The sequence below is a fragment of the Urtica dioica genome, chromosome 8 (assembly GCF_054948205.1).
Source record: "Urtica dioica subsp. dioica isolate 48M chromosome 8, U.dioica_male_clone48M_v1_H2, whole genome shotgun sequence".
Taxonomy (NCBI): domain Eukaryota; kingdom Viridiplantae; phylum Streptophyta; class Magnoliopsida; order Rosales; family Urticaceae; genus Urtica; species Urtica dioica.
This window is the reverse complement of record NC_142763.1, coordinates 10,375,876-10,388,540: the sequence shown is the minus strand read 5'-3', so window position 1 is coordinate 10,388,540 and position 12,665 is coordinate 10,375,876. Positions and strand designations below refer to the sequence as shown.

At 33.3% G+C, this 12,665-nt stretch overlaps 2 protein-coding genes across 2 annotated transcripts; one reads left to right on the top strand and one right to left on the bottom strand.

Moving 5' to 3' along the window:
- The first annotated feature begins 4,395 nt into the window (after window positions 1–4,395).
- Window positions 4,396–6,676, top strand: LOC149387969 (blue copper protein 1a-like). Its single transcript, XM_089622286.1, has 3 exons — window positions 4,396–4,413; window positions 5,862–5,913; window positions 6,297–6,676. The coding sequence occupies exons 1-3, from the start codon at window positions 4,396–4,398 to the stop codon at window positions 6,674–6,676; spliced, it is 450 nt and encodes a 149-aa protein (XP_089478412.1).
- A 1,455-nt stretch (window positions 6,677–8,131) lies between these two features.
- Window positions 8,132–11,682, bottom strand: LOC149387968 (transcription factor ABORTED MICROSPORES-like). Its single transcript, XM_089622285.1, has 8 exons — window positions 11,582–11,682; window positions 11,295–11,495; window positions 11,106–11,184; window positions 10,954–11,022; window positions 10,342–10,869; window positions 9,300–9,575; window positions 9,025–9,201; window positions 8,132–8,299 (listed from the first exon to the last, which is right to left on the bottom strand). Exons 1-8 carry the CDS (start codon window positions 11,680–11,682, stop codon window positions 8,132–8,134), a joined length of 1,599 nt encoding a protein of 532 aa, XP_089478411.1.
- Between the last annotated feature and the right edge of the window lie 983 nt (window positions 11,683–12,665).

The window sequence follows — 12,665 nt, the reverse complement described above, 5'->3', positions numbered from 1 at the left end:
CTTATGAACAAGTCTGAAATGGTGCTACGTTATTCATCCTAAATTGAAAAAATTTCCCCCTTTTGAGAATAAATTTCCTTTTATGTAACAAAACTTTATTCTCCTCCTTTTACTTTTTCTGTTAGAGAGTATACTTGAGAGACGAGAAGATAAGAGAGAGAAATAAATATATACATAAGAAAATAAAAAAAAAATATTTTTAGTTGGTAATGATGAGAGGGTGATATCTGCATGACCCAACTTATTGCCTACAAAACCCTAACTACCTTTGCTTTCGCTGAAGTTTTTTAATGTACATTTTGGCTTAATATTTTGTTTCATTTTCCAACTACTCTCTCAAGCTTTGTTTCGCATTTGGGAAACAATATACACATTAAAGTCTCTTCTTTTAGTTAGGTATAGTATAGTCTGTTATTAGTCTAGTTAATTAATTGACGATACACTTTCTTTGGAAAAAAAAAAAAAAAAAAAAAACTATATCTGTTCCAAAGCACTATTTTTAGTATAATCAAATATTAAACAACAATCTTGCAACATATGTGTACATTCCTTATACATCTATATGTTATACATGGATCCGTATTGTTAGTGATTTTTCTGCACGTGAAAAGGCAAACGCTGATTTAATAATTATCATACGTGCAAATAACCTTGCTAGCTAACCAACATATAACAAAATTAATTTTTTTAGAACAATAAGTCATAAACGATGATATTGTCTAATGGTACTACTACATATATATAATACCGTTATTTATTTTTTCTGTAGTCAAAATTATAAATTGACCTCTTTTTAAACGTGATGATTGTTCTTTTTTTATTTTTATTTTTTATGTGAAAAATCCCCTATTACTTTTTTTTTTTTGAAACAGACCACCCCCAGGAACTCTTAGCTCATTCGTAAGAAGAGCTGGGGGGGGAATTCATTCAACAAGATCAAACGTCAAAGCGTTCCGCACAGGGGGCGGAACCTCCCCTGACTCACAAAACCCAAAAACTTCAGAATTCACAACCCATTTACAAAGGCTATGCAACTCCATTTAATGTCCTACTACACCACAAGAACTTAACATCAACAAACTCTTTTGCTAATTCTAAAGTTGAATTAAACAAAGGAATAACAGACTAAAAAGGGCTGTCTTTCGATCCCGCCAAGCTGTCCATGACGATTTTGTTATCACCCTCTATCTCCAAACGCCTGATGTTTCGGAATCTAGCCAAGAGCAAGGCCATCTGGACAGCCTTGAGTTCAGCTTCTGCAACAGAGTCCGCTTCGATACGGACTCTTTTAAGTGTGGGCCTTAAACTCTTTTTCCATTAAGAAAAACACTTTTAAGCTTAAAAAAGTTTGATGACATAAAAATTCTTGAAATACCCACTTTCCATAAATACCGATTTTTCAATATTAATTTCTCTAAAAAGAAATCCGGAAATAAACAAAATAAAACCTTAAATATGGCTATAACCTAAGAAAGAGTATTTAGTTATGACAATGAATATAGACTTTGAATCTTTTATAAACCTTTAAAAATTCAAATATTTTATTTCAGAACACAAAATCTTTTATTTAAAAAAACAAGAGTTCTTTAAAAAGAGGATTCACAACAAATCAGAACAAATTTATTTGATATCCTTATAAAGTAGGATTTTCAATCATAAAACAAATCCAATAAATTTTTTTAATTTATAACTGATCAAAGTAAATAAAATATTCCCATATAGAATATTATGAACATAGTCCATATTTCATCGAACCAATGAATCTAACTTTATTTTGATAATTACGAACATGTTCTTGAATAATTTTAGCTTTGAATGATCAAACATATCTCTTATATTTTGATAAAGGTTGTAAATCGAAAATCATGATTCTTGAGTCAAATGGTAAATTGGGAGAATCTAACTCTAGCTCTAATACCAATTGATGGAAAAACACGTTGATATTAAATACAAACAATCGCTCTAATACCAACTGTTGGTGAAGTACAAGTTATGGTATTAGATACAAACAATCGCTCCAATACCGATTGTTGGGTAAATTACTTCCACTAGGAGTTAATTACGGTTCTCATACGATCGTTTCAATACTTCTTATTGGGTACCAATATCTTAACCCTACAATATGTTTAGAAATGCGGAATAGAAGAAAATGCGAACGATCGCTAATCTTTAGTGTAAACAATAATTATCAGGATACTTAAAATCATTCAACAACAACAGATCTAATATAAGGCAACCAGAATAAAAACAATACCATAAGAGGAGTTCAGTTACATATATTTATGCTTATACATTTCTCGATATATATGAGCCCTAAGTATCGTTACTTCTCCAACAAAAGATTTTTTTTTATATGTACTTACTACGAAAATGCGCGTAGTCAATTGGTTATGGAATCAACTCTTAGATGAGTGAACATTGACCTTCTTTCAAGAATGCTGGATTCGTATTTGTGAATCATTTTCCGCTCGGATCATATTTGAATTCCCGAGACATACGTATTTAGGCATCTACAAGTAGGCATTACCGAATGAGTCAAAGAACTCAGTAATACAACCTAGAAGTCCGTGATCACTTCAGAATTTAGACCAGATCTCACTATGATCATTATAGCGACCTTGATTAGTGTGTCGTAACGGTGCTTAAATGATACACATATCAAATGTGTACAATGCTTCCCCCAAGTGATCAACATTTCACTTGTGTTCCACATATGTGATTTTAGATCCAGTTACGTGATTAATATATTCTAAAGTGATTTTATTTATTAAACTATCTATAGTATATTTTATTTGTTCTATTTATAAAATAATCATATCACACTAATTTGAATAAGATAAAAGTAAATCAGGAAATTGCATATTCTATGGTAAGCTGGAAAGCTATAAATAAGGGGTTGGGTAGTGCAAAAATCGCCCAACTAAGCCTTATTCCACACTACAAATTCAGCAACCCCTCTCCCTTTGGTCTGGATGTTTTTTTTCTCTCTCCCAAAGTTGGAAAATTCGTACATACCACTTCCCAAAGAAAGAAATAATTATTCTGACACCTCGCTGGAATAATAAGTGAGAAAAGAGTTGACCCACACCTTGGTCTCTGTTCTTCCGGAGATTACATATCTTAAAAGACTCTAGTTTCGATCAATAAACGAGCAATTGATGAACCGAAATATCCAAAGAGAAATGAGTCGCCGAGGAGTCCGAAATCTTGGAGATTCAAAGACCCAAAGAGCAAGGAGCCGCAGAAGAATTCCAAAAGCAAGGAGATCCAAAGCTAGGAGCGTGGAAGATCTATAACTGAGCCGAAATGTATGTATAATTAAATGGTCTTATGGTTTATCTTGATTACGCTTGTCTAAATATTTGATATGTTGTTGAATAATTTTGAGTATCCTAGTAATTATTGTTTACGTTGAATATTAGCGATTGTCCGCATCTTCTTCTATTCAACACTAGTAACCATATTCCAAAGGTTAAGAGATTGATTACCCTATAAGAAATACTGAAACGATTGTTCGTGTTCAATACATGGGAATGGTAATTAACGTCAGGGAAGTAATTTACCCATCAAATGGCATCAGAGCGATCGTTCGTGTCCGATACCAAACCTATATTCCCATCAATCGGTATCAGAACAATTTTTCGTGTTTAATACCAATTTGTAACTTCCCAACAATTGGTATCAGAGTTATTGTTCATGTTTGATACCAACTTGTGACTTCTCAACAATCGGTATTGGACCGATTGTTTGTGTTTGATACCAACATGTGACTTCCCAATAATAAGGCCCAACTTGGGACTAAGACTATGGTTCTTGGGCATGAGGTTCGGGTTTGAGTCCGAGCTTTAAAAAATTTATTCAATAAAAACTCAGGCATGGGGATGAGCATGGCCCGTACTCTTTCTCAAGCCAAGTGGAGGCCCAGATTGAAGCATGGCCCATGCTCTTTTATGGGGGGTTGGGATCGAGGAGTAACATAAGGCCCAACTTGGGACTAAGACTATGGTTCTTGGTGATGATGTTCGGGCTTGAGTCCGAGCTTTAAAAATTTGTATAAAAAGCTCAAGCCTATGGATGAGCATGGCCCGTGCTCTTTCTTAAGCCAAGTGGAGGCTTAGACTCAAGCATGGCCCGTGCTCTTTTATAGGCGGTTGAGCCCGATGAGTGACATAAGACCTAACTTGGGACTAAGACTATGGTTCTTGGGGATGATGTTCGGGCTTGAGTCCGATCTTGAAAAAATTTATATAAAAAAAAAAAGCTCAAGCATGAGGATGAACATGGCTCGTGCTCTTTCTCAAGGCAAGTGGAGGCCAAGACTCAAGCATGGCCCATACTCTTTTATGGGCGGTTGATCCCGAAGAGTGATATAAAACCTAACTTTGGACTACGACTATGGCCTTTGGGGATGAGGTACGGGCTTGAGCCCGAACTTTAAAAAATCTAAAAAAAAAGCTCAAAGCGTAATATTCACTTTCAATCCTTACAATATATTTTGTTTAATCTTAAAAATTATATCATCAATAATAAACTTAAATCAAAGTCTAAAAACATGTTTTATAAATAAAAATTATTCTTACAAAAAAAATAAAAGAAGAAGAATTGTTTTTATGTATAAGTATATATTTTATTTTAAAAAAGAATATTTTATTTTAAAAATGAATATTTTATAGTCTATTCTAAAATGGTTGAGATAGGCTTGACTTTTTTTCAGGGTGTGAGGGCTCAAGCCCATGTAATTCCCTTAAACAAGCTTAATTCGGCCTTATTGTTTTTCAAGCCGGGCCATACCAGCTTAAAATCATTAATAAGAAGGTCGGGCTAGGCAGTCAACGGATGCCCCGACCCAATTGAGGTTATTATAATGGGAAACGATTTTTGGCATAACTCACGAGTGAGAACGATCCACCCCTGAGTTGACACGTGGCCACTAACTGCCACGTGTCAACTCACGAGCGGATCGTTCCCACTCGTGAGTTGTGCCAAATAGCATAACTCTATTATAATTGCTTTCTGCTTCATGCCATTAAGAGCCACATGTATAATGTTAGGAAGTCCCATCATTTTTTTTTTGAAATGCTGCAGTGGGGATTGAGCCACATGTATAATGTTAGGAAGTCCCATCATTATCATTTAATTTTGTATCGTTTTTTTCTTTTCATTTTCTTATGTATTGTGACGGGTCAATTTCAAGTGGGTAATTTCTTATATAAAAAGTGCGTTTTGGAAATGACTAATTCTTTTCCACACACGTTATGTATAGTAGAATTTATAACCGAGTCGTAATTTGTAAACAATAAAGATATATAATTTTTACACTTCATCAGAAGAAAAAAAAAATCTTTCAATTAAATGAATAACGAAGAATAAAATAGTGAATGTGCCAAATGTACTATATGAATTTGAAAACAAATTCAAAAGAATTTAAACGAATCTTTACGATAAACTTGCGCAGTTTTATTGAACATTTCAAGAAAGAAACGCTATATTCATATTGCCTTTGAAATTGTCAAAAAAAAAAAAAAACAATGGTAACTTACACTTCATTCACAATATATATATTTTTTTTTAAACAAACAAAAACAAAACAGAAAGTAAAACTAAAATTAAAAAAAAAAAAAAAAAAAAAAAAAAAAAACAAGAACAAAAGTGTGTAACTGGACCAGAATGATCCAACGAATATTAAAATAATATAGGTAGTATCAAATTGTTTTTCACTAGATCTCAATTTCTTTCTTTTTTGGGCGAGACCCAGTTCTTCTTTCTTTCTTTCTTCAATTTTGGTACAAGTACAACACGCAATTTTCTGATCTAAATTATTTGTATATTAATCTTATCATTATTACTAAACAATTTTGCAGGCTTTCATCAAGTTGCAGGAACAAGTCATAGGACACAATCAACCACAATCAAGTAGTGTACCTTTTATATATAAGCCATCGCTTTTTTCACAATCACTTCAAAATCAAATTAAGGTCTCGCCACAAAACCTCCAAGATATATCAAAAGAAAGTCATGAGAGAAAGAAATCCCCTCAACACCTTAAGTTTCTTATCATTAACCATAGTAATCTACACAACTTTGCTTGTGAAGTGTGTAAGATCTGAAGAGTTTGTTGTTGGCGATGAAGATGAATGGGACAGCCAGGGATATTATCTATCTTGGTCACAAAGCTAGAATTTCACTGTTGGTGATGTTCTAGGTATAATCCTTTTTCACACTTGAAAATCCATTTAGACATAGCAAAATCATGTGTTACAAAGTTTTTTATTTTATTTTTTGGGGTGTGTGTATAGTTTTCAAGTATGTTGAAGGGCAACACAACGTGTTCGAGGTAGGCGAAAGCACGTACAGATCGTGCGACTCGAGCGGGGTAGTTTTGTCGATGCACACGACCGGGAACGACAGAATCGAGTTGACTGAGGCGAGGAAATATTGGTTCATATGCGGCATCGTTAGTCATTGCCTCGGAGGAATGAGGTTCGGGATCGAAGTGGGGCGATCTCGTAATTCCACGGAAGATATTGTACCGAACGGTTCGCCATCTGGCGCACCACCACAGGTTACGGTGGCCCGGAACTCCAGTGATTGCTTGTTGAGCAAAGGCTTGGGAAATTGGGTTTTGTTTGTAACCTTTTTCGCTTTTCTGTTTGCTCAAATTTCACTACCGCTGTAAAGAAAATATAATGGTTTAAAGTGAATTTTTTTTAACTGTCGGTCTATTTTTAACTATTGGTAGCTATATCCGTTGGTGGATAGGGAAAAAAAGAGCAGTACATTGGTTTGTGTTAAATGGCTATCAAGAAGATGTAAAATACTTTTATGACCATAAGAATTTTTTGTAACACACTAGATTGGCTGTAGAATGCTATGGTGATATTTTTATTATTATTTTTTTTTTAAATCAGATGGCGAAATTGAATTATATATGACACGGTAATGCGTGTGATCATGACATATATATATATATATAAATATATGCTATGGTGATATTAAATTTATTATTTTTTTTAAATCAGATGGCGAAATTGAATTATATATGACACGGTAACGCGTGTGATCATGACACACACACATATATATATATATATATATATACACATCAAATTGTAGTTTAATGAAACTGTTAATCGCCTACATAATTTTTTCATATATAATTTTAAAGATAATAAAATGATAAATTGATTATACTTAAATTAACCTTATGCCCCCACCGATGCCGCTCTCTCTAGATCCGTAACCTTAACTGTCTCATTTGTCATCTGAAAGAGAGTGCAAATTACATAAGCTAACAATAGATCACTTCTCATTCTTATTTGGAAAGTGGAAGGATTGATTAATATGAAGGGATTTTACTATGAAAATAAATTTATTGTGTTGTTTGGTAGAGAGGAGGGAAAACAAAATGAAAGGATTGAAGCTTTCCGTGGCACCCACAAAAAAACTATCTCTCTCAATTTAGAAAGATCGAGAAAGACGGAAACAAAAAAATGAAAGTAAATAATACAAAATAATGGCAATTACATATATATAATTTAATACTATAATTATTATTGCAAAAATAATAGCAATTTAGTAATTTAAGTACACAAAATATCAACCATTCCTCTCTATTTTAGTTTATACCAAACAAACAAATGAATGGATTCTAATCTTTCATCACATTATACCAATCAACTTTTTAAAAATTTATAATTCACAATTTTCTTTTTCTTTCTCTTCCCTCCTTGTTACTCCATCCATTCAATTTTCTATCATCCCTACCAATCAAAAGCCTAGTTTTATATGACTTTTTTTTTTCTCAATGTTATAGTTTCATTTAATTTTCCGTTTACAGTTTCATTTAAAATAAGGCAATATCATCTTAAATTTAAAAATAAGATATTTATCGAATATTTGAAAGTTAGAGGTATATGTGTAATTTCTTCTCAGAAAGAAGGCTAGTAAGTCATTTCGCACCAGTAAAGCCTAAAATGACGTCTTACCAGCATATACATATCAATAACTAATTAAAGAAAATTAAGACCGAAAACAAACTAATAGAATAATGATTGTCAACAGATATTAGTTAAGGTGTACTGAATAATTAGAGAGAAACATCAATGATGTGAAATTATAAATAAATAAATAATCAGTAGGTTTGTTGGTGATGAAGGTGTTGTTGATAGTCAAGGAGACTTCCATTTCCATTTTCAGGGGGTTTAGACATGTCACACAATCCTCTTGATGGATTCCTTGTGAACTCCAACAAGATATCCCTCAAGTTATCAGCTTGGACTACCATTTTACTATCCTTCTTCTGCCACCCAAGAAACAAGAATAAAAACAAATGAAATTGATTTCATATCCCATTATAATAAGTAAGATATTGATAACTAGTTGTTACATTTTACAAAAAAAAAAAAAAAAAGCAAATAACCACGTTTTATGATTTCACTGATGATAGGTAAAAATAAGACTATTTTAAAGATTTTGAAGGTTATTTGATTACTTTGCTATCAATAGCAAACTAAGTTACATATCAATCTGGTCACTCGCTTTTTTCTAATAAGTATTATTACTTATTTAATGAAACCATAGTACAGAAGAAGGAGAAAGGAATAAAAAAGAAAAGAAATGATTAAATATTTTTTAGTTGTGTTTGATATAGATGAGAGAAAAATGATAGATCTATGAATTATTTAGAAGTATATTTGCACAAAACAATATTTTTTCTTTTAAAATTGGAAGAATTAAAAATGCTGAGTCCGATAATTTCACAATACCTCCAAAACCTTCACCCTTTTTCTTTTTACCCTCTACCAAATAACTACAAATGTCATATTAATAATAAAAGAGAATCATCTCTCTCTCTCTCTCTCTCTCTCTCTCACACAAAAACTCAAACACAGCTTAAAACAAGATATCTAATTATAAACTACCATGTCTACGTCAAAACTCATAACTTGACAAATTAAAAACCAAAGCAATAATAATAATAATAACTTGTTTCACAAGAAATAAGAGTTAACCAAAGGAACATACCTCGACTTTGAGAACGTTAGACACAAGGTTTCTGAAGGTGGTGACATTGGCATTAGTGACTTCTAGTCCCAAAGAGTTCAGAGCCTCCAATAGCCTCACGAATCTCCCGGGCTTGTGCTCACAAAACACCTTCACATAGAACTCATTCCCATCTATTTGAGCCACTTCAACTTGGGGCTATATATAAATCATATTAAATAAACAAAAAAGTATTTAGTAAACATAATTGAGTATTGCCTTTAGAATTTATATATTTATTTACTACCAAACTCTACCTCCATTTGTGGCGCCTTGTCATTCGCAGTGGTATCAGAGTCGAGGTTTTGTTTCGATGCGGTTATCTCATTGTTACCCGATGCTTCAAAGGAATAAATGTTAGGGGACTCGGAATCGGCCCCAAAATTCAAAATCTCAGACTTGGGATTGTTTCTTTTTCCGTTTGCTCCGTCGATCACGGAAAGTTCCTCGAGCTCATCTTGAAGCTCTTTTTCTTGTCTTTTCAAGTCCTTCACGTACTCTATTGCGTCACGAAGAATCGAAGCCCTATCCAACTATTCGTCAACAAAAAAAAAAATATAAACAATGTGTACGGATGATCCAAGTTTAAATAACAATTAAGATTCTTTAAGTTACGAAATATGAGCACATCTATGTGGTATCAAATGGGACGACCGGATCGTTTTAAATGGTTTGGATAAATTGAGACCACCCCAATAAGAAAACAAAATTATGGAGCAATAAATCCATTTTGACCGTTTGTTCTAGCTTTAACCGTTTAAGACACGATAATTTTTATTTTAATAGTTTAACTAAAAAACATCTAAATTAAATAAATTATCATTAGTTGTGATGAAAAAAAAAACATGCTGAAAATTAATATATTTAACTCAAACTCGATATATTCAGCACCAAATATTAAGTTCAAATGCACTAAAGTTAAACAAAAAATTATTGACAAAATGAAGTCTCGGAACAAGTCCGCAATCCGACCTATACATCAGTTTCAATATAGCAATATGAACTGGACTGTTTATTAAGAACGAATTTAAGATTAAAAAAAAAAGGGGGGACTAGATTAGTAACAATCATTTTGGTCTGATTTATGATTTTCAGATTATTTTTTCAAAGCCCTCAACAACGAATAAATAAAAATCGAGCTATTTTTTTTAACATTTAGTGAAAATAGTCATAAAACAAGTAAATTTCTAAATCCGAGTTTTATAAAATATTTAGGAGTAATTATTTTCTATGTTAATGGCAAGTACATATATAGTGAAAATAGTGATAAAAACAATGAGATGAAGTTGGTTTAATTACCTTGGAAATATTCGGAACTAAAGACCTAAGAGTGTAGAGCCTCTCGTTGAGCTTCTTTCTGCGCTTCCTTTCAGCGACAAGGTTTTTGCTCTGCGGCCCTTTCCCCGACGACGACTTTCTGCTTCCGTGCTGCTTATTCCCTTCGTTGTCTTCCTCGTCGCTGCAATCCGACATCGAGTTCGACCGTTCTTGCCCTCTCTTCGCTCCCTTGTCCTCCGCCTCCAAAAACGACGCCTCGTTTCTCGCCCCGAACTGCACTGGGATGTCGTACGGCGACAGGTTCAGCCCCTCGAACGCCGTCGCCGGCGACACCGGTGGCTTCTCTGCTGTCGCTGTCTCTGTTGTGGGGTCCACTATTTTGTCCGACTCGTCGTTCATGACGAACGCTCTCGACGATTGGATTATTTGATCGTTCATGTCGATGATGAAGCTTGCCGTCGTTGCGTCGTTTTGATGATGATCGAGTAGTGGCGGTGATATGTTGCATTGCGACGTTACGAAATCAATCACGTTTGGGTCTTCTGGTATCTGTGAAATAAAATAAATATGTATTAATTAGTTTGAAACATGTAATTCATATTCACGAATGTGTGTGACTGACTGTGAACATACTTGCTTGTTAACGAAAAGCTCAACCAACCCTCCTGCCATTGGAATCAAAACCCTGGTCCCACTACATTCCTGCAATATTACTATTAAGTTAGTAAATTCCTTTATCTACAATAAATATCGTTATAATTAATTATTTACTAGATAGAAGTAACCTCAAGAAAATGGGAGCCTGTGACACTAGAAGAGTTTAGCCAACTGGGCTGGTTTGATATCAACGTCTGTGCATAAATTCTGTTCATTTGGAGAGGAAAAAAGAAAAAGTCAAGTTATGATACAAAATCATTATCTGCATGCTAATAATGGTACTTAATAAGTGAAATGAATTTATAGTAAATACATACCCAGAGTCCAAAGGCATGGAAGTTGGCAATTGGAAAAGAAGGTCACAAGAGTTGGTTCTTGGGTGTTGAAACATGGTGTCTCTGCATGGAATGAGTGGCGAAACTGGGAAAAGAAGTTCTTCATCTCCACAATTATTGTTATTATTCGCTTCTTGTGAGGTTTCAGCCCCACCACAACAACAATTCATCCACTCAACAAATCTGTAACAATAAGACGCCATCAATAATGTCACAAATATAACATTTTAATCATATATATTTCTCTACTTGATTGATTTATATATAACCTTTGGTCTTCACTTAATTTCCATAGGACACAAAAGTCCCACCCTTTTGATCCCACGAGAGGTCTAAGACTTTCCATCATGTTTTGCATAAGCATGTACATATCACCTGCAATAAATAAATCAATGAGAATATTATCTACCACTAGCTAACCCTAATTATATACGCATTTTTTTTTTTTTTTGGTAATGAAAAACTTTGCTACCTCTTTTGGTTGAAGGAAGCAAGTAATAAAAGCATAGGCAGGTTGGAATAACAAGCAGAATATATAGGCAGCAGAAAATACAAAGGAAGACCTCCATATATATATATGTAAATGAGTATATATATGCGTATGTATATACATATATATATATATATGTGTATGTATGTATATATAATATATATATATGTGCCTACGGTGTGTGTTTGTGTGTACATACAAGAATGATAAATCTTCGAATCACTCTATGTATTGTAGACCCCACTTTCAAAACCAAAAGTACATAGCGAAAATCAGAAAATAGAGAAACAAACAAATTAAAAAGAAATCATAATATACATTAACCTCTTAAATTGCCATATGATATTGGTAGGTGAACTATAAGCATGGCATGAAAGACTGATTTTATTAACGAATTAAATATAAATAACACCCTCTATCCTTTGTCAATTAAGTATTCAAGGGTATACAAATTATCATTTAAAAAATAATTAAAATCAGAAAGTGATAGCAGGACCATATTGCATGACCTAAAAGTGTGGCGTTATACTTTAACAACCTTTAAGTTTTTCACTCGCTTGGGGATTAATTTTATATATTTCATGTCTCAACTACTCTCGAACTCTTGAACCCGAAACGGAAAAAAAAAAAAAAAAAAAAAAAAAACCGCGTAAGAAAAGTTCACAGAAGGAAACATATATATTATATTCAAGGCTTGAAATTTATAACTTTAACCCCGACTATATATAGACGAATTGGTATTAAGTTTTTCCAACTACTTTATATATGTCGCATGTCACGTTTTTCCTAAATCTAACTCTTTGATTTTATGCTTATGAACAAGTCTGAAATGGTGCTACGTTATTCATCCTAAATTGAAAAAA

Coding starts and splice junctions, on each gene's coding strand:
- LOC149387969 (XM_089622286.1), top strand. Junction 5,914..6,296: donor ACACAATCAACCACAATCAA/GTAGTGTACCTT, acceptor GTGTGTGTATAG/TTTTCAAGTATGTTGAAGGG.
- LOC149387968 (XM_089622285.1), bottom strand. CDS start 11,682: ATGTACATGCTTATGCAAAACATGATGGAAAGTCTTAGACCTCTCGTG. Junction 11,496..11,581: donor AAATTAAGTGAAGACCAAAG/GTTATATATAAA, acceptor TTATTGTTACAG/ATTTGTTGAGTGGATGAATT. Junction 10,870..10,953: donor AGCTTTTCGTTAACAAGCAA/GTATGTTCACAG, acceptor TTTATTTCACAG/ATACCAGAAGACCCAAACGT.